At 36.3% G+C, this 26,844-nt stretch overlaps 6 protein-coding genes across 14 annotated transcripts; 3 read left to right on the plus strand and 3 right to left on the minus strand.

Moving 5' to 3' along the window:
• Positions 1-436: 436 nt before the first annotated feature.
• LOC122317763 (phospholipid hydroperoxide glutathione peroxidase 1, chloroplastic-like) lies at positions 437-3,090 on the minus strand. The gene is made up of 6 exons (XM_043134758.1): positions 2,704-3,090; positions 2,249-2,325; positions 2,037-2,098; positions 1,559-1,677; positions 1,308-1,475; positions 437-614 (listed from the first exon to the last, which is right to left on the minus strand). The coding sequence occupies exons 1-6, from the start codon at positions 2,962-2,964 to the stop codon at positions 585-587; spliced, it is 717 nt and encodes a 238-aa protein (XP_042990692.1). The 5' UTR covers positions 2,965-3,090; the 3' UTR covers positions 437-584.
• Positions 3,091-6,150: 3,060 nt separating this feature from the next.
• Positions 6,151-8,259, plus strand: LOC122318207 (pentatricopeptide repeat-containing protein At3g29230-like). The gene has a single exon (XM_043135408.1). It carries the CDS (start codon positions 6,339-6,341, stop codon positions 7,914-7,916), a length of 1,578 nt encoding a protein of 525 aa, XP_042991342.1. The 5' UTR covers positions 6,151-6,338; the 3' UTR covers positions 7,917-8,259.
• A 1,589-nt stretch (positions 8,260-9,848) lies between these two features.
• Positions 9,849-16,799, plus strand: LOC122318123 (probable protein phosphatase 2C 60). Of its 6 annotated transcripts, XM_043135270.1 has the most exons (13): positions 9,849-10,036; positions 10,158-10,221; positions 10,516-10,746; positions 10,980-11,102; positions 11,918-11,981; positions 12,931-13,039; positions 13,482-13,635; positions 14,441-14,566; positions 14,945-15,068; positions 15,411-15,487; positions 15,627-15,679; positions 16,142-16,196; positions 16,433-16,799. In XM_043135270.1, exons 4-13 carry the CDS (start codon positions 10,986-10,988, stop codon positions 16,640-16,642), a joined length of 1,089 nt encoding a protein of 362 aa, XP_042991204.1. In that variant the 5' UTR covers positions 9,849-10,036; positions 10,158-10,221; positions 10,516-10,746; positions 10,980-10,985; the 3' UTR covers positions 16,643-16,799. The 6 variants fall into 6 exon arrangements, with proteins under 6 accessions (XP_042991204.1, XP_042991201.1, XP_042991203.1 ...); XM_043135267.1 differs by lacking the exon at positions 10,158-10,221; XM_043135269.1 differs by lacking the exon at positions 10,158-10,221 and having other exon boundaries at positions 10,516-10,638.
• A 299-nt stretch (positions 16,800-17,098) lies between these two features.
• LOC122318122 (pentatricopeptide repeat-containing protein At4g31850, chloroplastic) lies at positions 17,099-21,352 on the minus strand. 4 transcript variants are annotated; one of them, XM_043135266.1, is made up of 3 exons: positions 17,569-21,352; positions 17,297-17,378; positions 17,099-17,207 (listed from the first exon to the last, which is right to left on the minus strand). In XM_043135266.1, exon 1 carries the CDS (start codon positions 20,965-20,967, stop codon positions 17,626-17,628), a length of 3,342 nt encoding a protein of 1,113 aa, XP_042991200.1. In that variant the 5' UTR covers positions 20,968-21,352; the 3' UTR covers positions 17,099-17,207; positions 17,297-17,378; positions 17,569-17,625. The 4 variants fall into 4 exon arrangements, with proteins under 4 accessions (XP_042991200.1, XP_042991197.1, XP_042991199.1 ...); XM_043135263.1 differs by having other exon boundaries at positions 17,297-17,381; XM_043135265.1 differs by having other exon boundaries at positions 17,560-21,352.
• Positions 21,353-22,289: 937 nt separating this feature from the next.
• On the plus strand, positions 22,290-25,585 carry LOC122318816 (nuclear nucleic acid-binding protein C1D). Its single transcript, XM_043136461.1, has 6 exons — positions 22,290-22,672; positions 22,756-22,811; positions 23,068-23,122; positions 23,398-23,478; positions 23,567-23,820; positions 24,538-25,585. The coding sequence occupies exons 1-5, from the start codon at positions 22,465-22,467 to the stop codon at positions 23,800-23,802; spliced, it is 636 nt and encodes a 211-aa protein (XP_042992395.1). The 5' UTR covers positions 22,290-22,464; the 3' UTR covers positions 23,803-23,820; positions 24,538-25,585.
• Positions 25,586-25,860: 275 nt separating this feature from the next.
• On the minus strand, positions 25,861-26,770 carry LOC122318817 (early nodulin-like protein 1). Its single transcript, XM_043136462.1, has 2 exons — positions 26,490-26,770; positions 25,861-26,385 (listed from the first exon to the last, which is right to left on the minus strand). Exons 1-2 carry the CDS (start codon positions 26,665-26,667, stop codon positions 26,039-26,041), a joined length of 525 nt encoding a protein of 174 aa, XP_042992396.1. The 5' UTR covers positions 26,668-26,770; the 3' UTR covers positions 25,861-26,038.
• Positions 26,771-26,844: the final 74 nt, after the last annotated feature.

Consider the following 26,844-nt stretch of genomic DNA (forward strand, 5'->3'; position numbering starts at 1 on the left):
GAGGTGTAATCCATCTATAGAATATATTGACTCTTCTAATAAATTGTGTACAGGGATATGCTTAACACTGTTCTGTTTCTGCACTATATTTATATATGGGTGATCGGGTAAAGGAAAAGAAATAATTATCTTATTCCGTCCCCGTCGAGAACCCTTCTAAACGTGGTTCATAAGGTCTCTTATTTGGGTTGCAGGGTTATCAATCGTGGGTGGTCTTTTTTTTTTTTTTGTTAATATTTGTGTTATATATTCGTTTTATTATTTCATTTGTCTTTTTCGACAGTTACAATCAAATTGATACATTGAGAGAGAGAGAGAGAGAGAGAGAGAGAGAGAGAGAGAGAGAGAGGGGGGGGGGGGGGGGGGGGCGCTCAATCGCTTTAGATATGTATTGGAGCTATTTATTAAAAAAGAAAGGCAGAAAATGTGGAGAAGGTAAGGAAGAAAGCAATATTATAATTATGAATCACGAAATAACTTTACATGGAAGCTAAAACCGCGTGTTATGTATACTCCATACATTCCTCTTACCCCTAGCATAGCTGATGATCAATATATGCCTCTGCAGCTCTATGTTCATCAGTTCAAGCAGCAAGGAGCCGTTGGATATCCTTCTGAAATAATTTGAGCAATAGATCAGAGAAGCAGAGAGCAATTTCTTCCAGCACTCTTTACATATAAAACAACTTAAGCTGCAGAAAATGCATCACTAAATGATACCAATGATTTATTCATCTTTGCATTACAGTTCCTGTTTTATTAACATCCACAGGACGCCTATTGGTGTGAGCAATACAGTAGTGGATAGCCCTCCCACAAATGTTGGTAGGATGTACTCAAATTTAGATCTGATTCTTCTTAAGTTTGGACCTATATATTAGTAGTTTAGCTGAGGAAAATGCCATCCATATACTTCAAGAAGATTGCAATCGAAAACACATTCAAGCCCCTGACATCTTTATATACACAAGGAATACTAATATGTTTCTCTCCACCAGCAAATCTGGGAAACCATCATATTAAGCTGACTTCATATCAATTTATCTAAATTAGTTCTCTCCATGTTAGAGCTCCGAGTGTCAAAAAATAAGATGCAAAACAGGCGGTATAGTGTACTCCTGTTAGCTTCCGAATATGACCTAGTTCGAAAATCTTGCACTTAATAATGATTATGTGTCCTGAAATATGTCGAGTATTAACATTGCTAGTAGTTTGCAGTTGTTGAAATGATTGATTTCAACCACTATCTAATATCATGGAACTTCCAAAACTCTAGAACTGAATGTGAAAAAAAGAGGAAAAAATACCTCAATTTGAAAAGGTGATATTGTCGGTGGGTATCTTTCGACAACTTTACCCTTTTTGTCAACCAAGAACTTCTCAAAATTCCACTTGACAAGATCACCCAAAAATCCTCCAGCACTTGATTTCAGGAACTGGTAGACTGGAGCTGTATTTGGTCCATTGACATCAACCTGTTGTGCACGATCTTACTGCTTCAGTAACACTCTCGGCCATTCATGTTTTGTATAGAAGGAAAAAAATATATTAAACACACCTTATCGAAAATTGGAAATTCTGCTTTAAACCTCGTACATGCAAACTGCTTGATGTCTGGGTTTGATCCTGGCTCTTGCCCACCAAACTGATTGCAAGGGAAAGCCAGAATCTCAAATCCTGCGTTCAGAAACAATTTAGGATAATCATTATTCATGAGAAAGCAATTTCTTCCATAAGTTATAAAACCAAAAGAAGTCTCTTCTTTTTTCTAGGACTTCTACAAAATGAACATGAACCATACTATTGCAGCAAGTGAACAATGAGTGTTGATGGGTTGTTACCATATTTCTAGGACAATAAGAGAGACAGAAACGAACTACCAAGTTTGACTAATCCCTACATCCGTGAACGTTACACATTTATGAAAAGTACACAGCCAGAGATATTAATCACGGTTCACTTGGGTGCAAGTGTCATAGATCTGAAAAATGAAATAAATAAAATGTAGACACTATCCTCCACTAACCATAGCATACCTTGAGTTTTGTACTTTTCATATATGTGAGACAGTTCTGAGTAATTTGCAGTCGTCAAACCACTGTGATTTGGAAAAAAAAACAACGTTGTGACAAATTGAAACGAGTATTCATGATGCAGCAACCGGGATTTTAAATAGTCAAAAAAGAAGATAAACTTCAGCTTAAACACAAGTAATCATAGCTGCAAATCATCATTCAGGTGCGAATACCATTTTGAGGCAACATTAACAATTAAGAGAACCTTCTTCTTAAACTTGCTAAGAGAAACATCCTTCTCGTCAATATCCTGCACCAACAACCTCCAAGCATAAGCACAATATATATACACACACACGCATGCATGCTTACTCGCTCTTTCCCAAATTCAGCCGTCCTGAACTCCCTCTCATACTGATAAAGGACAGAGCTGGCACATACCAGTTCATAATGTTCGATTATTTTCCTCTCGTACAAATTAAAATTTAAAGGTAGTAAACTTCCACACACACACACATGCACGTATATGTGACAATAATTCATTATTCAACTAAGACCAGAGCCACTAACCAAACTCAGAAGACCTCACAGAAGAGTCACAATTCCCAAAAAAATTTACATTTAAACATGGCGAAAATTAAAACCGTGGGGGGTAACAAAATAAGGAGTTCTTCCCCGAAACACTTACTTTGACAGTGAAATCATAGATAGTCTTATCCGTAGCCGCTCTGGCGTTAACTGCCAAAGAACGAGATTTCACAAGGAACCCAGCAATAGTTGGTTGTTGTAGAGAGAGCCCGTTCTGAAAAATGTCTGATTTGGAGGAGCCCATCGAGGTTTTGAAGGATGGGATCGATAAAGACATCGAAGGCCATAGAGGATAAGAAGTTAGATTCATTTTTGTTCGAGAAAGGCCATTTAAAGAAGCAGAGAACAGCATGGTAGCCATTCTTGTTTGCTTTAGGAACTTTGGTGGCTTGAGAGTTGCACAACAAGATCAAGCTTTGTTGAACCAGTTGAAACTAGTTGAAGGTTAATCGTGGACGCTCTGTCTCTCTCCATCCTTGTTTCTCTAAACAGCTACTTTAGTGGAACTCATGTTTCCACGTGGTATTTTTTGTTTGTTTGCTCCTTCGTTATGTATTTTGCTCGAATTTCGTTTTCAGTGTTCACGAAGTAGATTTTCCTAGTATTTTTCCTTCCTGTTTCATCTTATCCAAAAGGACTATAACTTTGGAAAATTCAAAAATTCAAAAAAGACTTGCGAGAAGTTACCCAATGATGTAGCTGATGTTATCCGTATGTGCTTTGAAATTGAACAGATTCTTATCTTGTGTGACAGTTGTCGCCTTAAGAATTTAATTGTTTTATTTATGTATAAAGTACTTCGGTTTTTTCGGCTGACAAATTTTCCTATGGATAAACGTTATCATTTTGTCGTTTAATTCCGACGGATGTCCACCCTATGTTTTCGATAATTTTTTCGGAATAATGCGAGTGCGCTCCGTGAATTTGTTTCTTTATTTTGATCGTTTATATATTTTAATTTTTTATTATTATTTTATTTAATAATGAAGAAAATAAATATTAATATATTAATATATTTTTTTATTTTTAAAAAAAATTTAAAAATTAAAAAAAAAAATTTAAAAATAACATTTAATCTATAGGACACGGCAGACTATCACAACTCATTTTTTTTTTCTTTTATGCTGGATGAGCTATTTCTCATGATTTTAGATGCACTTTGCATATTTTTTTTTTCTTTTTTAAATAAAACATCCCTCCTTTCGTTCATGAAGTCAAGAATTACAGAGCTTTTCAACAAAAATACATTGCTTAATAACATCTGGTCCATCTTCCAGCCATATAACTTCATTTTCATAACTCAAAGCTAATTTTGCAGCCTGATGAGCAGTATTGTTCCTTTCTCGTACTGGTGTATACCGCAAGTGCCAATAGTCACTCTTAGTGAAAACCTTCTTCATATCATCAATGAGCTGATCAAACCAATAGCAGTTTTCTTCAAGTGTTTCGATATCCTTAATGATATTCATTGCATCACCTTCAAATATAACAATAGTCAAACTAATTTTCTTACAAAAAGTCATTACTCTCGTAAGGCATTAAGTTATGCTAGCACTAGCACTGGGTTAGTTACAAAAAACTTAGGCATACATAGAGAATCAATTAAATCTCCTTCACAGTTTCTAATAACAATCCCACCACCCATCTTTGAATGATTCTCATCAAAAGCTACATCCCAATTAGCTTTATACCAAGCCCTTGCACCTTTATGCCATTTCACATTTCTATCTATGGTGCTAACTGTTTCAGCCGAAACTTTTGATAAAGCCTGTGCCTTTTGATACTCATCTAAGTAAACTTTGGCATGATTTTAAAGTGTGGTTGGACTATCAAACTTCCCATAAAAAACAACAGCATTTCGTCTGAAGCATATAACACAGGCTATTTCCTCCAATTCATGCTTCATGCTTCATGCTTCTGAAGTCTGCTAATCAACTTCTGCCACAGAGTTAAACAACCTTCCGCAACACATGGCCATTTCCGTAACAAGCTATGAGATTTTACCCAGACATCAGACACAACATTACATGTCCATAAAGCATGACAGGTTGACTCCACCAATTTACAAATTGGGCATAGACCATTGTAGGATCTTTCTATTACATGTCCATAAAGTGATGCCGCCTTTATAATATTTAATGAAGATGAAGATTATATATAATTTTATTTAATTATTACACCTAAAATCAAGAGATGGATATACACATTTTTAAGTCATAAAATTAGTCTCATCCCATTAGTCTCATATATCCCACAATTCTTATAAATCAAGTAACATTGAATATTTATAAATCAAGTTGTGTTAAGATTGATTTTATATCCCACAATACTACTTGTTTTTTAAATATTAGAAAAATGATTTATATAGTTCTAGGGTGTGTCGCGTACTCATTTAAAAAAAACAAAAAAAGTTTTGCTATATATAAACACGGTCGCGTACTAATCTGTATACCAATACTGATTCATTCATACTTAAAATTTAAATTAAAATTGTTTTCAATAAAATCTACTTTTTGACCAATTACATCACATTAGTGTACAATTATGCTTGCAACTATATTTCTAAAAAAAATAGATAAATTTAAGCCCCATATAAAAAAACTTATTTTTTAATAAGTAATATTAGATACAATTTTAAGGTGTGCATGCAAGTTTTGCACACTTTCTTTAAAAAATAGTGGGATCCACCATTAAAAATTTAATTTTTTCACGTAAATTTTATATTTATTCACTTTTTCAAATGGAGTATTGAGGCTTTCAGTATCTACTACCTAGAATTGCAAATATTGTTTCTTTTTTTCAATGATTGACTCTATTTTTATTCAAATAGAGTATATGATACATGTACATCCTAACATTATATCTAACATTATTCTAAATATTATCATTATCAAACATATTTACTAATGTGGTATTTTGTCAGCAGTATTTTTATATGTCAACCACACAAAATATATATTTTTTAGAAGTCAGGGAACCCCTCCAAGACAGATCCTTTGGAACCACCCTTGCAGGATAAACTCTAATCCCGTGCACAACACCTTTGAAAGTTTCCCTATACAAAATTGGTTAAATCGTTGACTTTTTACTAAGAGTATAACTCTAAATAATGTTAAGAAAAATAAAATATGGAATGAAGACCAATATTTATGAATTCGTTGTCTTTAATTACGCTCACCACTTAAATGAATCTTTTAAGGAAAATTCTATGTGTAGCCATTTTTGTGGACTCCTTTGTACACTCCAGTGATATGATTGGTTGTGTATTAAAAAAAAATTAATCCAGCCAATCATATCAGTGGAGTGTGCAGAGAGTGCGCAAAAATGACTGTATGTAGCATTACTCATCTTTTAAAATGTGTTATATCAACCTTTTAAGGGTTAAAATGATAAAATCAAATGCAAATTATACCATCGCCCTTTTAATGTGTGTGTATATTATGCAAATTGTATTTTTTTTTTCTTTCAAATATTTTAAAACATTTTGAACGTTTTAAAAAAAAAAACACCACTTCACTCATAATTACTTCTTTGACTATTAAAAAAAAATTAAAATATCTTAGCAGGAACTTTGAGGAATGATGAGGCCAAATATCATTTTCTATATGTATATATATTTGTGTGTGGATGTATTATCATTCTAAATTCTAATAATTAGGAAATCCAAAACACCTGAATATATTTTAATTCTCAGGTGAAGTACCATTTTGTTTCAGTCTGGCCATATTTGGAAGTATGACAATCTTGGCCTGCAACATCCTATGCCTGTCGAAACTGCCTGACAACCCACGAAGTTGGAATGAGACCATTAAGGAGCAAGTGCTCAAAGGTCATCCAAAGAAAGCAATTCTAACATATATACGTATGCAGGAACTTGGTTTTCATGCCGATAATTATACATTTCCCATTTTACTTAAAGCAGCAGGAGACCTTCCTAGTTCTCGTGTTGGGTTTGCACTCCACGGCCAGACTATAAAAACTGTTTTCTGTGTTCATGTTTTTGTCCAAACTGCCTTGGTGAACATGTATTCTTCTCTGGGATTCATTGGTGATGCTTGTAAAGTGTTTGAGAATATGCCTGTCAAAGATGTGGTTGCTTGGAATTCGATGCTAGATGCATACGTATCTAGTGGGCAGATGGATAACGCAACTGAACTTTTTGATTCCATGCCTTTGAAAGATCTTTCATCTTTCAATATCATGGTCTCCGGGTATGCAAGCACAGGAAGAATAATATCTGCGAGGCGTATCTTCAGTAACATCCCTGCAAAAGATACAGTCTCGTGGAACTCTATGATATTGGCGTGTACCAATGCTGGAGACATGGTTGAAGCACAAACGTTATTCAAGGAGATGCCAGCAAAGAATATCATATCATGGAATATAATGGTAAGAGGCTATATACGCAATCAACTCTACTCTGAGGCGGTTGATTTTTTTGATAAAATGCAGGCCGCAAATGTGGAGCCTGATTTTCTAACGGTAACTGGTGTTTTAACTGCCTGTGCTCATCTGGGATCACTTCAAAGAGGCACTAAAACACACACGCATGCTAAAGATCACGGGCTAGACTCGAGTCCTCATGTCACAACAGCCCTAATAGTCATGTATGCCAAGTGCGGAAGCCTAAGGAATTCTTTGGAGGTGTTCTATAAGTCTCAGGTTAAGGATATTTATTGTTGGAATGCCATCATCTCTGGACTCGCTCTTCATGGCCATGGCGATGCTGCTCTCAATTTTTTTCATAAAATGAGAGAGAACTGCATAATGCCTGATGACATTACGTTCATTGGCCTACTCAGTGCTTGTAGCCATTCAGGTTTGGTGGAAGATGGATTCCAATTGTTCGACAGGATGGAAAGGGACTTTGGAATCACTCCCAAGAGAGAGCACTATAGCTGCATGGTTGATCTTCTGAGTAGAGCCAAACTTCTTAACCGTGCATTTCAACTCATAGAAGCCATGCCATTTGAACCGGGGGAGTCCATCTTGGGTGCTTTGCTTAGCGCCTGTGTCATTCATCGTGACTTTGATACCGGAGAGAAACTAATGAAACTGTATTCAGAAAGGACGAGCCTCATGAGTGACGGGGAGTTCATGATGTTTGCTAACTTGTATGCAGCATTTGGTAAATGGGAGGAAGCGGAGAGATGGAGAGGCAAGATGAATGATTCAGGCATTTCTAAGACTGCTGGGTGCAGTATAATCGAGGTTAATGGGAAGTTGCACAAGTTTTTGGCCGGGGAAAGTGGCCTTGACCAGTGGTTCACATCCTGTAGAGTAGCTGGTCTTGAGCATATATTATTTTTGTGATTCGATTGATTTACATGGTATTGTTGGGTTGAACTCTCTACTCTAAGGTATAAATCTCAAAAGTCCATAACTTTTAAAATGGGCCTTTAAAGGAAGGATATCTTGATCTTATCCATCAATATCCACCGATTTCTAATTAAACCAAAAAAAAAAAAAAAAAAAAAGAACGAAGGATAGAATGTGAGAAATGTCTTTATACTTCTTTAAAATATATTGGAAACCAGCTGTATCTAAAGTCTGCATTTTGTTAGCAGACAGCTAAATTTTGCTACACCAATTACGATAAAGATCTCCTGATTCTGCAATAAACATTTTGAAGTATGGAATATATATTTTTTATGCACCTCCCATTTGTATATTCATTCTCAAGATTTGGATTCAATGTACTGGAAGATTTGGTACCTTGACTGAAATTTATTTAAACCCACATGTCCACACACTCGTATACACAGAGAGATTCCTTGCAACTGCAGGCATATTAGGTCACATTTTATCCTATAAATAAAGAAAAGGATATGCAGCCTTAACACCGATTCGTCTAGCCATTTACAGGAGAAAATATAAATTAATTATAATTTTTTGAAATTTGTTAAGCTTATTTTTAAGGCTGACAAGGTTCCACGTCCCGAGAATTAAACCATTCCATGTCCCCAGCTCGCATCCTTTTGTCTAATCACCAATTTTCCAAACTACTCTTGTTGTCGTTATCATCACCTCCACCGCGAAATCTGTGTGCTTCTATCTTTCTAGCTATACACGCCACTCAGAGAGATTTCAAACAAAATAAAAAATATCCTGAAATGTATTGTTAATTTGTTTTACTAATGAAAAATTGTAGACCCAACGGTATAATTTATAATCGTTTTTGCTTATAATATGTGTGTGAGCGCGTCGTAGATTTGGTTGAAAAGCGAAGAAAAACTGGCTGGGCACGTTGCAGGGCCCAATCCCATTTGTATTCATAAATTAATCAGTTTCTTCTTTCTTTTTTCTTTTTTCTTCTGACTTTTCTTGGTGGTGAAAGAGGCATTTTGATGCCATCTGAATGAAATGGAAATTATTTATGTTGTTGACGTTACAAAGTCATTTTCAGAAACTAATGTCTTATAAGTATATTCTTTCTAGCATCGTTGGCTGATGATAAGCCTCGTATTTACTGCACTAATCTCATCTCATGACTTGTTTATATATAGGAAATAAAACTGCGAGGTTAACTGGAAATAGAAAATATACGAGGGGACCAAAATTTATTGGAAAAGTGTAAAAAAAACTCGTACAGAATTTTTTTTCTTTTCTTTTCGTTTTTTTTTTCCCAGATATTTGGGAGGGTATGGTCCCTCTCCTCAAGCCCGCTGGCTACCTCGTTGGTGTAAATAACATTAATGATGAACGTCTGTCATGGCAGTGGTTTGCCATGAGTGATATTAGCACCAACATTTATGTTTTTTTACAATTTATTAACGAAATTATTATGGATGAATCAGTTTCATAAAAAATATATATATTCAATGAAAAAAACCACAACCATCAATTGAACTTCTAGGAAAATCAAAGGGATTAATTTTGTGTCAGAAGATTAAAATAAAATGGCCTCTTGATAATAGAACACAACATTCAGAATGTTAGAGTTGATGTACTACAGGTTTCTCCGATGTGTCGATTTCTTCATCGTTACTGTCGATGAATCGTCATCCTAGTCAGACATAAACCAAAAATGGAGGCCATCTTATCATTTGAAGTTGGAACTTGGGAAGAGAGGAGCACCGACTGTCTTTCACATAGATGACATCCTTAACATTATTTCCAAATAAAGGATTACCCAAATTCTCAACAAATATCTTATTAGTTTTAACCCAGTTAACTATTTTAGTTGTTATTAACTAAATAAAGCAATAAAGAAAGGCTTTATCTTTATTAGGTAGGTGGACAATAGAGATATGTCTCTCTTCGATTTAAAAATAATGGAAGTTCGAGGGAGAGAGAAGAAACAAATGAATGAATATAGAGGATGATACAAAACAGGTAGGAAGAGAGTGATAGAGACAGAGAGAGGCGCTCGAGAACATTGGCGCAGTCCACCATTAGTCACCAGAATTCCCTAAGCTTCACCAAGACACAAAGTAATCTCTCTCTCTCTCTCTCTCTCTCTCTCTCATAATTCATTGTTTCTATCGTCCAAATTCTGTGCTTTTCTCCTTATTGCCTAATAGTTCTCGTGGGATGTTTTGAATTCTTCAAAAGAAGCCTCCTTGATAGGCCCTCTTCTCCAACTCTGAACGGAGCCCCTATCATGCATCATATAAGTGTAACTCCAAATCCAAGGCACCTGAGCATTTTTTTTTTTTTTAGCTATTCTTTGCTCCACTTTAGTCACTTTTATCTCCATTGATGATCTATCGTTATCTCTGAGTGAAATTAGCTTCCGGCCTTGCACATACATATATATATATATATTTTAATCTTGGTTATAGTTTTCTGTACTTCGAAATTGTCTTCTTCTTCTTTTTTTCTCAGTAGTAATTCGTTTCTGATTGGTGTACGAGGTTCTTTCATGCTCGGATTCTGAGTTGATTTTGTGATTCTTATTTTGAACACGCAGGTCCGTGCTGGATTGAGATTAAAGATGTGGGTGTGATCTTATTCCATTGATCTTGCAGTTTGAATTCGACGTCTGGATGACTAAATTTCTCAGTTTGGTTGATAAGGAAACCGAGAAAACAAAGTAAAGAACTGCAAAGAAAGTTGATCTTTGTTTCATCTATTTACCATTTCTAAAAAGTGACAAGTGGTTGTGTTAAGCCAAGTCCAGTGGAGATTCTTCCTATACTCGGTACCAACTAATAAGAATGGAAATACGTTATGAATTTTTACTTTTTTTTTTCATTGTTTCCCCTGCATTTTCCGGGCAACTGAACGTAATTTAGAGGAACAAATGTTGTGAATTTGTGGCATGGAATCAAAATGGCCCATTTTATTAAGATGTTGTTTGATCCATGTTTTAGTTAATCGTTGCTAACCACGAGCAGAAGAAAGGTTTTTTTATTGGGTTCTGTGTGGTTTCAGATAGATATGGGTACATACCTCAGCACTCCCAAAACCGAGAAGTTCTCTGAAGATGGGGAGAACGATCGGCTTAGATATGGTTTATCATCCATGCAAGGTTGGCGGGCAACCATGGAAGATGCTGTGAGTAAATAAACAAAACCTTCGCAAATTCTTTTATTTTCCCCCATTTTGCTTCACTGATGTAAGTGGGATTGGGTCCTCTATCAAGTGACTGGGGTGTGTGAACACGGACTGCATTGCATCAACTGCTATCAATTGTAATGCAGTCTCCGGGGGTCAATAGCAATTAAGTAATTATACGACATATGGTGTTACACTTAGCATTGGGTTTGTCTCCTCATTTCTACTAGCTTCCACGGTTAGTTTGGTTACAATTTCTACTGATGGTTTGTTGGATTTCACTCTCTTGCAGACGTGAAGAATTCAGTTAGGACTTTGACAACTCGTTTGATTTTGATAATATAATCGTCACCTGTATGATTCTCTGTATTGATTCTGTAGTAGTTCCACGTTTGTTTTACTTCATGCAAAATGGTGCATCTAGTAAGCCCCCCAAGGATGTTTTTCTTTTTCATTTTCTTTTTCATTTTCCTCCTCACTTGAATCCTTTGTCGGGTGGGATTTAGGATAATTGCAACAGCTGGTTATGAGATTGATTCAAGCATTTAGCGTAAATTATTTTTTCTTTCCTCTATTTGAATTTATATTTTGATTTACTTAGTACACATGTTGCATGATTTTCCTGGAGTCTTGTAAACTGCTTTCTACTTTCTGTTCGGGAAGTAAAACCTTAATTCTTTAGGAATGTGGAACATCACAAATAAATCTAGTGTTCATTCTGGTGATTTAGCCTTTTCTGGACTTATTTGATTTTCTATTTACTTTTTAGAAAATATTAATATGTTTTTTGCTGATATGATTGTTGCTTTTGTCAGCATGCTGCATATCCTGATCTTGATTCATCCACTTCATTCTTTGGTGTTTATGATGGCCATGGAGGTAAGAACTGTCAGGTTCAGAATCTTCAGATGCTCAAATCTATGTCAGATGGCCATTTTGACACATGAAATGGGGATTTTTTTTGTTTTGAATCATTGTTGCTTAATATTTGTGTAGCTTTCCAGTCATTGGTTATGCTGTCCTCTGGACTTAATAATGACTTCATAGATCAATCTGTGGTGTGATTGCATATGTTACAATATTATGTGAAGGGTATTCTGCCAGATCTGATCTGCCTCTGTTTTGGTTATAGTATACGATCAACTATTTACATGCTTATAAAAGGACTAAGTTTTGTTGTATGCATTAATCAGGCGCATTGGTTGTTGTGGTGCAACTTTATATTTTCACAGATATATTTAATATCTCAAAATCTTTTAATATTTCAAAACCTTTGAGGTTCTATAGATTCTATTTGGCTTTTTTGCTAATCTCAAATGGTTAATCTATGTAGTAATCAAATTCTGTGTTTGCAAGTGTCCATTCCATTGTCCTAAAACATCAAATCTCTTGCCGACAGAAAAGGAGGGGGGGTGGGGGAAGAAGATCGTGCAAAATCCAATATTGGAAAACTTAAATTAGTGGTCCTATTCTGTGTGTAGATATGGGTGGGGTTTCTTTTTATTGACATTTTGTTACAGGGGCCTGCAGAGAACAGATTTTTAATTCAGGCTCCACGAAATGGCTCTTATGTACTCTCTTCTTTTTTTTTTAATTTTTTAATTTTTTAATTTTTTAATTTTTTTATAGAGACAAGACCCCATAGAGATCTTATGTACTTAGATGTTTGGCAAGAATTCAGTTCTATTTCTAATCGTATTCCTTGTTGGAAAACTATCTGACTCAAAGTCTGAACCCCTTCTGCTTCTTGATCCAAGATCCAATCTATTTCTCATATTGGTGTAGTAACTGAGAAAATTGTACTCATGTAAATCCAATTGCTTTTCAGGCAAGGTGGTTGCAAAGTTCTGTGCCAAGTATCTTCACCAACAGGTGCTAAAAAATGATGCATATGCTGCTGGAGACATAGGAACTTCTGTTAAGAGAGCTTTTTTCAGGTTTCATAATTATATTCTTGAGGATTCAGTTCTTTTTAATAACTTTCTAATAATCAGGATGCTGTTTCAAAAGGCCACTGTTCTGCTTCATGGTAATCATACCCAGATATTTATATATATAATTGATTGGGAAAATAAATTGGTAAGACTGTTGGTAGCATTATTTTTTCTTGCAAAAAAGAAACTTACGTATGCATATATACCTGTCTGCAGACATTTGTGTAAAGCATGCACATGTGCTTTAAGAAGGGTATATTATTGTATCTTTTGTGACGGGTAGTTTTAGCTTCTTGGATTAAGTGATAAGATATTATACCTCATTATTTACAGGCTTACCATTGGCTTTCAAACCTTTTGTGGGTTTATGTCTCCATTGTTAGTGGTGCTGAGTTTACACTTGTGTCCTTTTGTGGTTTGAACCAGTGATGTTTTGGTTACGCAGAATGGATGAAATGATGCGTGGACAAAGGGGTTGGAGAGAATTAGCTGTTTTGGGCGATAAGATAAACAAGATTACTGGCATGATAGAAGGGTTGATTTGGTCTCCAAGGAGCAGTGATAGCAATGAACAGGTTGATGATTGGGCTTTTGAGGAGGTAGGATGAAAACCAGTTAGTTTGTTGAGGTTATTGTCCTTATATACTGTCAACAGTGATCTTTTTGTTCCATTTTTGTTTCCATGTTAAGTCAAAGGGCCATTCAATAAGTGAGTGGAACTAGATCATGTAAGGTTGAGGGAAACATCTGTTGGGCATGGTATACGAGTTTCCTACTTAGATCACTGCATAAAGCTGGCCAACATAAAAGTGAAATTACTCAATGGAAGCTTTGAAGGTTTAAATGCGTTTTTTTTTACTTGAAAATCATTTGAGGTTAAAAGTATAGATGCCATCTCATAAATTCACGAGTGCATATAGCATGCATACAGAATTCATCACACTTATCTATGAATAAGGAGTTACATATAAGGATACTGGTTCATAAAAGTGGCAGCAGTTTTCGGAACATAAATATAAATCACAATAGAATTTAAAATTGAGCTCATATGAGTTCCACATACACCTTGCCTCAAAAGTTTGCATGTATGCATGTGTTTAGTATGTAGAACTTAAACAGGCTTATGAAATTTGTTAATTTCATTTGAGACTAATTGGTGCAGAATATTTCATCTCAACTAGAAAATCATTTTTTTTTTGGGAAGAAAAATGGAAATTCTCTGGGGCAATCATCTTAATCAAGCAATTGCAGTAATCTGTTTACTGATTTTTTAGGAAACGGGTTTTAAAATCAGAAAAATTATTGGATCAATCTGTAACTTGGTTTCTCAGTGTATGGAATTTGAGATTAAAAGAATCTGATTTAACCATATTCCTTGGGTTTAAATGCATCCATTGTTACCAGGGACCTCATTCTGATTTTGCTGGGCCAACTTCTGGGAGCACAGCCTGTGTTGCAATCATTAGAAACAACGAACTTCTTGTTGCAAATGCTGGTGATTCTCGTTGTGTGATATCTAGGAAGGGTCAGGTAACTTTTTAATCTGCTGGAGTTCTTACCAAATTTTGTGTTTCATACGATGGATACACATCATGTAAAAGAATCTGTCGACAAAACATATGACAATTTCATTTTTCTCAAAAACCACAGGAAATATATTTTTTTACTATTAAAAACCACAGGAAATCTATTGACAGTTTCCAAAGGTATAGTTAATTTGTAATCACTCATAATCACGGGTAGGTAATTTGTAGTTTGCCCAAAAACTTTTGTATTCAAAATCGTGGACATATTCCGTGTTTATGCTGGAGCATATCCCAGACAAAAATTCTAGATTTAAACTTTGTTACTGGATGTATTGTGGCCTCTCTGTCTGTCTCTCTCTCTCACTGGACATCTCTCTTTCAGGCATATAATTTGTCTAGGGATCACAAACCCGATCTTGAGGTTGAGAAGGAAAGGATTGTAAAGGCTGGTGGTTTTATACATGCAGGGCGTGTTAATGGCAGTTTAAATCTTGCTCGGGCTATAGGTAACTTGTCTACACCTCTGAAAGCTTGATCCTGAAAATTTAATCAATTTTTTGATATCCAAGTTCCCTGTGCTCCAATTGCATAGCTTAGGCTCAATTGAAAATATGAAACTTTTGGACATGGCCTCTGGAGCTTCCTCCGTGGAGGCAGTTAGGTACCATTAGTAGAAACCCCGTGCTACTCTTTTTGTGGATTGAATATATATGCACAAATGCATCTTTCTAAATTTCACGTTTGATGGAGAGAGGAGAGAGAGAGAGAGAGAGAGAGAGAGAGAGAGAGAGAGAGAGAGAGTTTGTTGGTGTAGTTTCCATAATTTGATTCAGTTCCATTTGCTGCAGGTGATATGGAATTCAAGCAGAATAAATATTTGCCTGTTGAAAAGCAAATAGTAACTTCTAATCCCGATATAAATGCGGTATGTATATTCTCATAGTAATATGAAAAAATTGCTATGCATGTTATGTACCTCACATTCTGTATAAATGCTTCAATATTTTTTTGTCAAGACTGAATTTATTAAAACATTGATATGAAATTAATTGTTTTCTCTCAAGGTTGAGCTTTGTGATGATGACGATTTTATTGTGTTAGCATGCGATGGCATCTGGTACACATCTTAAGCTTTTTCCTTTCCAGTATAGCCATTTTAGTTTGTTAATGTCTAATGGGGGGGAGTCAGACGTACTGCTTCCAAATCCTTGAAACATGAAAGCTACTGAAAATATATTTTCAATTGGTAATGCCATTAAAAATGGAGCACCTTCTAATGAGAAGGTGAACTGAACATATCATTTTGCGCAGGGAAAGGTTGATGAGACTAATGGGTGACAGAGATTCCTGTAGAGCCTTTATTTATTTATTCTTTTTGTTGCACAAGGGTACCTTGTAAAAGAGCCTTCGTCAATTTAAGGAATTTATTACCTATTAATTCCTATAAACTACTTATTGAGAGATTTGTCCTGATAGTGAGTTTCTTAATATAATAAGCTATCAATATAACTTTATAACTCCTGGGCATTTGATGTGTGATCTTTATATGTGGATTACTGTCTCTGTTAATTGCTTTCAGGGATTGCATGTCAAGCCAGCAACTGGTAGATTTTATTCACGAACAACTAACCTCGGTGAGTGCGTAGGTCTCTTGATACCTATTTAATAACATGAACATCTAATTAAGATTTATGGTGTTTGTACGTTGGTTGTGAAGAAGTAATGAATCGTGTTTGGTTTTTACTTACATATATACATACATACATATATATATATATATGAATATATATTAAAAAAACAAGAAGTAAGTTTTAACTCAAGCCTTGAAGGTCTAAATACTACAACCTGTTTGACAGTAAACGTTGTAAAGATGCAGGAAAACAAGCTTTCACTGGTTTGTGAGAGAGTGCTTGATAGGTGTCTGGCACCAACAGCTGGTGGTGAGGGATGCGACAACATGACCATGCTCTTGGTGCAGTTCAAGAAACCCATTATGTCCGTGGCATCTCCAAACAAACAATCCTCACCATCCAAACCAGCTGATCCTGAATCAAATCTGGAGGACAGCGGATCAAAGTAGTTGCTGCAATGCATCCACAAATCAGATCCTGTACCGGACTACTTTCTCTGGGAAAAAAAAAAATGCAAGAAACCCAATCTTCTTGGATCTTTCTTTTACTGTAGATGGTCTTGTAAGAAAATATTCGGATCGAGTACTAAGAAAAATCTTTCTTGTTGATGTGCGTGTTTAGATTTAAGAATTTAAAAATGCCACAGCGTAAACAACATGTACAGTTTATCAACAACCAACCACATCGCTAAACACAGTCTGTAATAGCAATCCTTACATATATTTTGTTAAGTGTATCATGCCCCTTAATTGGGGTCTTTGTTACTTTTAATTATCATCTTACGCCTCCAATACAAAATTAATGCAATTTCTTGTAATATTTTAACCATCTTTTGGGATCTTATATAATTCTTTGCGTCTTTGAATCAACAGTATTAACTTGCCCAGTCTTTACTAGCCAGGGTGTTGCAAAAGCATTTTCACTTTAAATAATTGTAGTACATAAAGGAAGGGAGTTATGCTATATACTACGTTCTCATCCCACTTCCCTCCCATTATGCTAAAACGGCGGTACCTGTCAACCACAAGATCAACTCTTATTTTTCAAATCGATAAATTCAATGATTAAAAGTTCCGAACAGGGGCGGATATCTTACTACCAACCTTCATATAGATTAGCGTCGATACGAATGATGTGATTCCCATACCATTCAATTTGAAATGGATGATCACCCCCCACATCCATCTACTGCAGTTAGGATAAAATAATATCGGTGAAAAGCCAATTTAAGCATACATAAATATAAAATGAACCCCAACACCTGAATTTTAATCAGAAAATGATGGTTAAAATGTAGAAGTATCTTCTAAAGAAGATTTTCAACAGTGCATTTCAGTTTTACAAGGAGAGTTAAAAAAGGTAGTACCTTGCATACCTCAAGAACTGTGAATTGCAGCATGTATAATTCCGTAACCCCACGAGCACAATGAAGTCAGGACTGATTAGGAAGTTGGGCAATTGTTCCCATGTTGGGGCTGCAACCACCTGCCATCATCTTTTTGTAGACTGTGTAAGCATGGTCTGGAGTTCCTGACGTACTATATCCTCTAATGAGGGCATTATAGGTGAACACATCGGGCTCAAGACCTAAAAGCTGTAGTTCTTCATACATCTTCCCAGCTTGCTCCACCATTCCAACAATCCCAAGATTGAGGATTAATGAATTGTAAGTGTAAAGATCAGGAGTAATGCCTTTATGCCGCATTTCATTGAAAAGAGAGAGAGCTTCTTCTACTCTACGTGATCTTCCAAGTCCACTAATGATAAGATTGTAAGAGACCAGGTCAGGATCAATGCCGGTCACCTTTAGTTCCTCAAAGTAATGCAAAGCTTCATCAACTCTCCCTGCCAGGCACAAGCTATCCACGAGAATGGTGTAAGACTTCAAGTCCGGTCTTATTCCTTCTTTGACCATCCTCTTAAACAACTCGCAAGCAGTTTCCAGGTCACCAGCTTTCCCATACCCATTAATGAGAATATTGTAAATAGCACAGTTGGGCTTGCATCCATAGCTGAGCATCTCTTCGAAGAACTGCATTGCTTCCTCCAGTCTTCCTGACTTCAAAAGTCCATCTAGGAGAGGGCCATATGTACAAGGTGTGGGAGAAAAATCACCACTTATGAGATCATAGTATAAATCCATAGCCTTTTCTAAACAACCTGTTCTTACAAGACCAGAAATCACTATATTATGAGTTATGGTGTTAGGCTCGCAACCCAAGCAATGCATCTCTTTGTATAGGCCAAGAAGTTCATTGGTCTTCCCAGCTTTCCCATGGGCATCAAGAAACAAGTTGTATGTGAAAACATCTGGGGCACAACCAATCGTCTTCATCTCCTTAAAAAGATCCCAGGCTTTTCCAGTACTCTGGATTTCAAGAAGCCCATCAATCAAGCAATTATATACTTCTAGTGTTGGATTAATTCCCAGATTTTTCATGAACTTCACAAATAAATTATGTGCATCAAGAGCTTTCTTACGCTCACACAAAAAGACAATCAAAGGTATCAATACCGACCCATCTTGACAAATCCCATTGCACACCAGTCTTTCAGCAAATAATGTGGCCGCATCTATTTTGGCTTCAGTCAAAATCCCTCCCACTAAATCTCCCCAAAAAGGCCCATCTATTTTAACCCCAACTCGACATACAAAGTCCTCGGCAATCTTTAAAGCATCTTCGATCCGACCATCCTTTACAACACCAGGAAGGAGGGTGCACAAAGTCACACGATCTGGATACAACAATTTCTTCATCTGATGGAAGAACCAGAACGCATCACCAACTCTGTTTTCTTTAACTAATCCATCAATTATAGTGTTGTAAGTCAAAACATCAGGACGACAATTAGTTGTCATCATTTTAGAAAGTGTTTTCAAGGCCAAATGAACCTCTTCGTTCTTGCAAAGACAGTCCATGAATGTGTTGAAAGTTACTGTATTCGGAGGACACCCCAGTACAGTCATGCTCTCAAACAACTCAATAGCTTTCTCGACTTGACCATTCTTCCCTAGTCCAGATAGTATTGTGTTGTAGGTCACGACTGTAGGAGCAAGCTTCATGTCCTTCATTCTGCAAAACATTTGCCACGCTTCATCTACTCTATTAGCCTTGTAAAGTGTGTCGATCAAAGAATTAATTATAATAACATCAGGTTCACAGCCATTTTCCATCATATCAAATAGTAATTTAATGGCTTCATCTACTTGACCCACCTTACTGTAGCACTTCATCATCATGTTATAAGTTATTGAATCAGGAACAAGCCCACTAATTTTAAGCCCATTAAATATATCTTTCGCCTCTCCAAGCCTACCCATTTCAGCAAGGCTATACAAAGATGCGTTACAGGCAACAAGATTAGGAACAATTCCTCTCATTTTCATTTGTTTAAACATCTGAAGAGCTTCGCTGGGATTGCCAGACTTTCCGTAGTAGTCAATGAATAGGATATACGTAAAAGCAGTAGGTTCAACACCCAGAGCTCCCATATCATTGAAAAGTTTCAATGCTTCATCCAACCTACTTACCCTCAAAAGTCCACAAATTAATACATTGTATGTGTGAAGATTTGGTGAGATCCCTTGCTTTTCCATAACATCCAACATGCCAAATGCCTCGTTGAAATTCCCAGCTTTGCATAGGGCATCAACAAGAATGGTAAAAGTAACCACATCAGGAGCATAACCATCAACTTCCATTTCATTCCAAATTTCTTTAAATGTACCCAAGTCTCCACAGTCACTAAGCTTATTCAGCAAAGTAGTGTAGGTTACACGATCGGGTTTATGACTGGAAGCTTTCATCTTTGCAAATAATTCTTTCGCATTATCAAGTTTCCCTGCATTACAAAGAGCATCTATGATAACCGTATAAGTAATAACATCAGGCCCACATCCCTCATCCTCCATTCTCTTCAGAATTGCATTTGCTTCATCAATTTTCCCAGCTCTCCCAAGTGCCCTAATGCATATAGTGAACGTGTATATATTTGGCCTCAACCCCAAAGTTTCCATCTCTTTCAATAAATCCATTACAGTTTCAGTATCCCTTCTCTTCCCCATTGCCACCATAAGCGCCGAGTAAGTCTTTAGGCTGGGCTTAATCCCTTCGGAAACCATACCTCTATAAACCTCCAAAGCCTCCCTACAAAACCCAGATTGAAGGAGCAAATGGATCAACCCATTATATGAATATGCATTCAAAACAAACCCAGCTTTTCGCATCTTTTCAAGTGCACTTGGTGCTCGCCGAATCCCCCCTCTTATGTAAAGGCCTTTAAAAATAGTCAAATAGGTCTTCATGTTCCTGTTAATGATTTGCTTTTGCATCAAATCAAACACCAGAGCCATATCCCCTACCCTCCTATGAATCCTCAAAACCTCAAGCATGAAATTGCACGTTTCAGTGGTGTGCACAACACTGGGCAGCTGGGCAACATAGTTAAAGTAAGAAAAAGCACATTTTGGGTCAGAAATCGATTTTAAAACCCCAATAACTTCCTCAGAAGACAATGCTTTGTTGGGCTTCCCCTTAGCCACCACCACCCCATCTGGACTCTTCATCACAAACCCACAAAAACCCACTAGCTTTCTCCTATGCTTCTTCCAGTTCACCATAGACCCACTAGGCAAAGCCTTCAAATATTTACTACTTCTACCTCCTACTGACCCATTGTGGCTTAAACCATATATCTTACCATCAGTAAAAGCACAAGCATAATTGATACCCGTACAGGAAATACTTGAAGAGCAGAGGATTACCACAGCCATGAAGAGATTATTAACATATAAAAAAAATGAAAGAACATAGCAAGTAGATCCTAGAAATTAGAAATGAACTGGTCTGTGCATGTTTGATGATTGCTGAATTGCTTGTGAGAGCGAAATTACATGGAGATATAAGAGCTGGCTTGTACTGACCTGTATCACTTAAGGCCAGAGAGAGAGAGAGAGAGAGAGAGATGCTAGGTAGAAGATGAGATTGGCTTTGGTAAGAGTGGGGATTAGCTAGGAACTCCGTGGCCACGGACTTAGTTTCTGTGGCTGGGTTGCTGGGTAGCTATGGATATTTTTTCCCGAGTTTTGAAACGCAGAGTCCAACCCAAGTTGTCTCGTCAAATCGTCATGCAGGGAATCCGTAATCGTACAGACAGTACGCACACTAATTAAATTACGATAAAATATTCTAATTTAAATTAAATAAAGAGTATTTCTATCTCATTTCTGCATAATATTGTCAGATAGAGTTACAATTGTCGTATAATTTTTTAAAAGGAATATAGCCATCATTAAAAAAATTAATCAGTTCATTGGATTATAATTACGATAATATCTTATTAAGACTACAGCTGTTAATCAACGTTTTCATAACAGACAAAAAAAAAAAAAAACAAGATATTCGTTTCAAAAAGATATTGATATAATTACAACCACATATCATTCCTATTATCGCCATAGTAATTTCTAATAGATCTTGAAAGAGAACATCTTTTATCACGAAGAGTATTGACAGAAATAGAGTGTTTTGCAGTTTTATTTTAAGCGGAGGATATTCTTTTAAAATAATTAAAGTAATATTATTATAAAAAGAATTATCAAAATACTTTTGATTTAAATTATTATTATTTTAAAGAAAAGTTTTGCTATATACAAACACAGTCGCGTACTAATCTGTGTATCAATACTGATTCATTAATATTTAAAATTTAAATTAACACTATTTTTAATAAAATCTACTTTTTAATCAATCACATCATATTGATACACAGATTAGTGTACAATTATATTTGTAACTATATTTTTCTTTTAAAGAATATTATTAGATATAGTTATAAATTATATAAGTATAACTTATTTTTTTATTAAAAAAAGGAAGTTTATTATTACAAAATTAATTTTTTAATATAAATTATATATTTATTATTTTAAAAAAATACACGATATTTACTTATTCAATAATTATAAATATCATTTTTTTTTTTAAATTTACATATTTCTTGAAAAAATTATAAAACATTTTGTATATCTATCCGGCCGCCGTAAAGAGAGAGCAGTGAAAAGTGAAAACCAAATACCCTCTTGGCCCCGACGACTATTAGGACGACTTGGAGGAAATGCCACTGAAGCACCAAAGCATTATTAAAGCGCGCGCAAGCTCTCACACTCTCTCCAAACCCATAGGCCAAAGCCCTAACCCAGCAGACAAAATTCTTCCTTCCTCTCTGTTAGCATCGTAGTCAATACGGTGATTCGTGATTCGGGGTATCCATGGAAGGAGGGACAAGAGAAAGCTCGGTGGTACCAGCCTCGGTCTTGGACTCTGTGAACCGTACCTTGGCCAACGTAGGAGAAGTCGAGCCCCACTTGCTCCAGTTCTTGTCTCTGTCCGACCCGGATGTCCTCTCCCAGATGCCGCCTCTACAACGTGCTCAGTCTCTGCTCTTACTCGCTAGAACCACCTCAACCCTCTTTACATGTAATGTTGTCAATTAATGTAATATCGATGATTCTGAATGTTGGTTCTGCATGGTTTAATTGCTGGGTTTTGTTATTTTACAGTGAGGGTGAGGTGCTCTGGGGTTCACCCAGATGACCATCCAGTCAAATCAGAGCTTGTGAGTGTGCTCATACTGTGGATTTGTGTTTGATTCTTTGCTTCAGCCTATGATAATTTGTATATTTGTATTTGATGTTAGATTATGGTTATCATATCGGTCTTTTCTCTGTTGGTCTATACATTTGGGAGATAAAGGGCTCATTATTTGCACTTGTATAATTTGCTTTTTGGATTTGATTGTTTGATTCTAACTATTTTGAAGTTTTGACGTTAGGTCTTGTTAAACTGTTTTTTCCCCTGCCCATGTGATGTAGGAAAGATTAAGCTTGTATCAGGACAAACTAGAGAGGTTCATAGACTTGAGTAAAGGTACATTTCTCTCTTTGAAATTTTGACGTTTGTAGTAAATTTCTCATCTTAAAATGTCATCGTGAATGGTACTGCAAGGGCACTCCTAATCTTACTATGAAGATTCTACTTTGTTTTAAGGTGAAAGTGACTGGGCTGGGTCATTTAATATGCAGAGCATACTATCATATGTTCAAATTTGAATATTTTTTAAGAATCTCTTTTTCTAATAACATTATTCTTGTGTAGTTCTTTTCCTCTTAACTGATTGCATGATTTTGAATTTGTTCTTCAAGCACCACTTCGACCATCTACTACCTTGAATTATCAGGCTGCAACGCGTTTTATTGAGCATTCTTTGCCTGACCTGACTCCAGGTAAATCGTTCTTTTCTATTTGTTATGTTCATGAATATTTTAAACAGTTTTAGCTCTTTGCATTGAGGGGTTGCTCATTTTTTTGCAGACCAGAAGCAAAGTATGAGAAATATTAGTAGAGGAGAGGGCCCAAAGATGAAGTATCTAGAGAGCAGTGTCCAAAAGAAGCGGAAGTATCAATCATCTGAAAAACAATCGGTCCAAACAGCTGCCAAGGAATTTCTTGAGAAGGCAGCCCGTGAACTTCTTGGTGATAATAAAGGTGGTTTTAGGGGGCCTCTACAGGCCGAAGCTTCGGAAGAAGAAGATGCACCTATGGGCTGAGTTTCCTGATTTACTCAGGTAGAGTTTTAGCATGATGCTCATATTTATGTCATCTTTTAATTTCCCTTGATATTTACAATTTGTTTATTTGTTCTTTATAACATTTAACTTATAATCTCTACCCCCCCAAAAGAACAAACCTAATTTCAAAATTACTTTGGAAAATTTTGTTGTAGGCCCTCATATAAGTTTTATGAGGATCTTATGTGAGCTTCATTCGGAGCTTTTATTTTCCTTACCTGTCCTAGAAACTAGAAAGGAAGTCCTAACACTCATGCTTTTGTTGACAATGTAGTTGCTAATTGATTTTTGGAGCTTTTATTTTCCTTGCCTGTTCTAGAAACTAGAAAGGAAGTACTAACACTCCTGCTTTTGTTGACAATGTAGTTGCTAATTGATTGTTAAATTGTAGCAACTTTATATGATAACTATTTTATTTTATGATTAGTACAACTGTGATATTTTTTCACTGATTTTTTATGAGAAAGTAGTCTGCCTTTTTCAAATAGCTTCATGTATGGCACTCTAGTTTAATATTTCATCATTATTTTATTACACGCATATACGTTGTTTACTTGTCACAATCCCAATTTGTAGAACGCACTAGGTGTATGATTTGTCTCCTGAGCTTATTCCTTTCAAAGTGCAGATTTGATGTGGTGTTGTTTGTGAGAATTGGGTTTATGCTTATTGGGTTGGCTGTCTCAGTCTTTCTTTTTTATTGTATCTCCACAGGATTGCAGGACCAGATCGCTCATATCTGTAATTGTCTTCAAGCGAGTGTTTATTTCAATTTTTAGTTGCTCGTCTTCTTCTTTAAGTAGTATTCTGCTTTCCAAATATTCAATTTCCCGATCTCTCTGTCTACCTACCCGTGCCGATAGTTCATTTTGAGACAAAGTTCACAATATTTGAGTTTTGGTTGTGCTGTTTGACGTTGTCATCAATACCCAATTTTAAATTAGATCCAGTGGAAAGAAACGGTATTCATCATATTTTTTAACTATGTCATATTCTTTCATCGTCAATATCAGTTTTCTAGTGAATGTAGCCAACAAGCAGGCCCAACACAACAAGAAAGGTCCTTTCTTTGATTCCCACATCTAATTTTGCCGAGATGCAGCACACCTCTGGTTCAAAGCTTGAGGGATTTTACTTCTAAGCAACCATAATCGGTTGTGGGTGACCGTTGATGGATATGATGAATGCTTTTTTCTCAAGGACCATGGATTCTTGAAGTTATAAGGTTATTTTTTTAAGTGAAGCACTAAGGAAAATGTCAGAATCCCCCATCTGTGTGGAAAAAAAATTTGAAAATAGGCAGCAAATCTGTGCATGGAAGGAAAACGGGTGTTTGTTTTGTCACAATGTCAGAATCCCCCCATCTGTGCATGCTTTCTGGAATCTTTTTGGTATGGGGATTTTACTTCTAAGCAACCATAATCGGTTGTGGGGTGACCTGACCGTTGATGGATATGATGAATGCTTTTTCTCAAGGACCATGGATTCTTGAAGTTAAGGTTTTTTTTTTAAGTGAATGCTAAGGAAATGTCAGAATCCCCCCGTCCGTGTAGAAAAAAAATTTGAAAATAGGCAGGCAAAATCTGTGCATGGAAGGAAAACTGGTGTCACAATGTATAAGCCAAGCCTGAACATGCTTTCTGGATTCTTTTTGGTGGGGTGACATAAATTGTATTTGGATGCTTTTTTGTATGATATGAAACTGACTCCTAAAACAGTCTTGATTGTAGGGGAAAAGTGGAAAACATCTTTATCATTTTAATGTTTGTTGTCATCTAATTTATTGTAGGGACGTTGCTGTTAACAATATTTTATTGTTTGTATTTCCTATCTCCAGAAACGCTATTGTGCACATCCGAAAAGTGCAAGTTTGAGAGCGACTCAGATGAGTTTCCATTTGAGCTTTGCTGTAATCAGTATCATTCTCGGATCTTTCGATTGACTCAATTGTGAAACTATCATATCTCTCACAGGCCAAATCTCCTGGTTGCTGTCTCCCAAAAAGGAATTGTCAGTAGTTCTCTTGAGAAGGGGTCATTGATCGTATAACAAATGCAAATTTATTGTTTTATAATCAGAATTTGGAATACATATATCATCAATATCCAATCCACCGTATAGATTAAAAAATATAAAGAATCCCCCGCAAAAGATAAATTCAAACGCCGGTAATCAAATGAATCACCCTGGGCCCTTTTCTTCTTTTGGAGTCGCATCAAAACAAACCGAAAGCAAAAACCCACAGTGCAACCATCAAACCACCCTGCAACCTTGTAGCACTGCTAGTCGGAGCAACAGCTGGACCCTCTAACTCTACTGGAGAAGGCGCTGGAGAAATGCCAGTGTACCTGTGTCTTGGAGAAAGGACCACCACAACCAACTTCTGACCCTTCTCGCAGTGTCCGTTCGCCCCGCTGATGAAGTAGAATGGCCCAGATCGGTCAAGCATTACCTTAGTGTTCCCATCTTTGTACTCTTCAATGGGTTTAGAAGTATTGCAGCTAAGATAATCTTCCTTGTTAACTTGCAATACCGAGTCTTTCCCGCCGTCATATTTCCACACTACGAGAGACAAGCATGAAAAGAGGTAGGTAATGTTCGAAAAACTCGATAAAATGATTGAACAAAAAAAGACTGATAATATCCCAATTCGGATAGGAATTTACCGAGAGAGTCACCGACGCGGAAACGAAAACTTTCGGCCCATTTATTGAGGGATTCAGATTGAGAGGACGGGGTCTTCCATGCATCCGCACTGCCTCCAACCACGATCTCTCTGGCTTCAGAGAAGCTGAAGAGTAACAGAAGCATAAAAACTGGAATTGCTCTTGGAATAACTGCCATTGAGAGAGATCGAGGGGCACGACCAGCAAAAAAGGAAGGAGCTGTGAGAGCACCGGAGCAGTGAGTTTGTATGGGTGTGTGTTTTCTTTCAGAAGAAGATAGAGAGATTATTGATTGGGATTTATAGAGGAGAAAAGGAAAGAAAACTAGCCGTTGGACCTTTTGAGCTTTCTGGGT

Source organism: Carya illinoinensis, chromosome 8, assembly GCF_018687715.1.
Source record: "Carya illinoinensis cultivar Pawnee chromosome 8, C.illinoinensisPawnee_v1, whole genome shotgun sequence".
In the NCBI taxonomy this organism is placed as follows: Eukaryota; Viridiplantae; Streptophyta; class Magnoliopsida; order Fagales; family Juglandaceae; genus Carya; species Carya illinoinensis.

What these genes read in the sequence shown, in the direction of transcription:
- LOC122317763 (XM_043134758.1), bottom strand. Translation starts at nt 2,964, where the DNA reads ATGGCTACCATGCTGTTCTCTGCTTCTTTAAATGGCCTTTCTCGAACA. An exon ending in TCTATGATTTCACTGTCAAA is followed by an intron (nt 2,326 to 2,703) that starts GTAAGTGTTTCG and finishes TTGTTGGTGCAG; the next exon opens with GATATTGACGAGAAGGATGT. An exon ending in GTTAATGTTGCCTCAAAATG is followed by an intron (nt 2,099 to 2,248) that starts GTATTCGCACCT and finishes TCCAAATCACAG; the next exon opens with TGGTTTGACGACTGCAAATT.
- LOC122318207 (XM_043135408.1), top strand. Translation starts at nt 6,339, where the DNA reads ATGACAATCTTGGCCTGCAACATCCTATGCCTGTCGAAACTGCCTGAC.
- LOC122318123 (XM_043135270.1), top strand. Translation starts at nt 10,986, where the DNA reads ATGGGTACATACCTCAGCACTCCCAAAACCGAGAAGTTCTCTGAAGAT. An exon ending in GGGCAACCATGGAAGATGCT is followed by an intron (nt 11,103 to 11,917) that starts GTGAGTAAATAA and finishes TGCTTTTGTCAG; the next exon opens with CATGCTGCATATCCTGATCT. An exon ending in AAATCTTGCTCGGGCTATAG is followed by an intron (nt 15,069 to 15,410) that starts GTAACTTGTCTA and finishes CATTTGCTGCAG; the next exon opens with GTGATATGGAATTCAAGCAG.
- LOC122318122 (XM_043135266.1), bottom strand. Translation starts at nt 20,967, where the DNA reads ATGGCTGTGGTAATCCTCTGCTCTTCAAGTATTTCCTGTACGGGTATC.
- LOC122318816 (XM_043136461.1), top strand. Translation starts at nt 22,465, where the DNA reads ATGGAAGGAGGGACAAGAGAAAGCTCGGTGGTACCAGCCTCGGTCTTG. An exon ending in CACCTCAACCCTCTTTACAT is followed by an intron (nt 22,673 to 22,755) that starts GTAATGTTGTCA and finishes GTTATTTTACAG; the next exon opens with TGAGGGTGAGGTGCTCTGGG. An exon ending in ATCCAGTCAAATCAGAGCTT is followed by an intron (nt 22,812 to 23,067) that starts GTGAGTGTGCTC and finishes CATGTGATGTAG; the next exon opens with GAAAGATTAAGCTTGTATCA.
- LOC122318817 (XM_043136462.1), bottom strand. Translation starts at nt 26,667, where the DNA reads ATGGCAGTTATTCCAAGAGCAATTCCAGTTTTTATGCTTCTGTTACTC. An exon ending in CCGCGTCGGTGACTCTCTCG is followed by an intron (nt 26,386 to 26,489) that starts GTAAATTCCTAT and finishes TGTCTCTCGTAG; the next exon opens with TGTGGAAATATGACGGCGGG.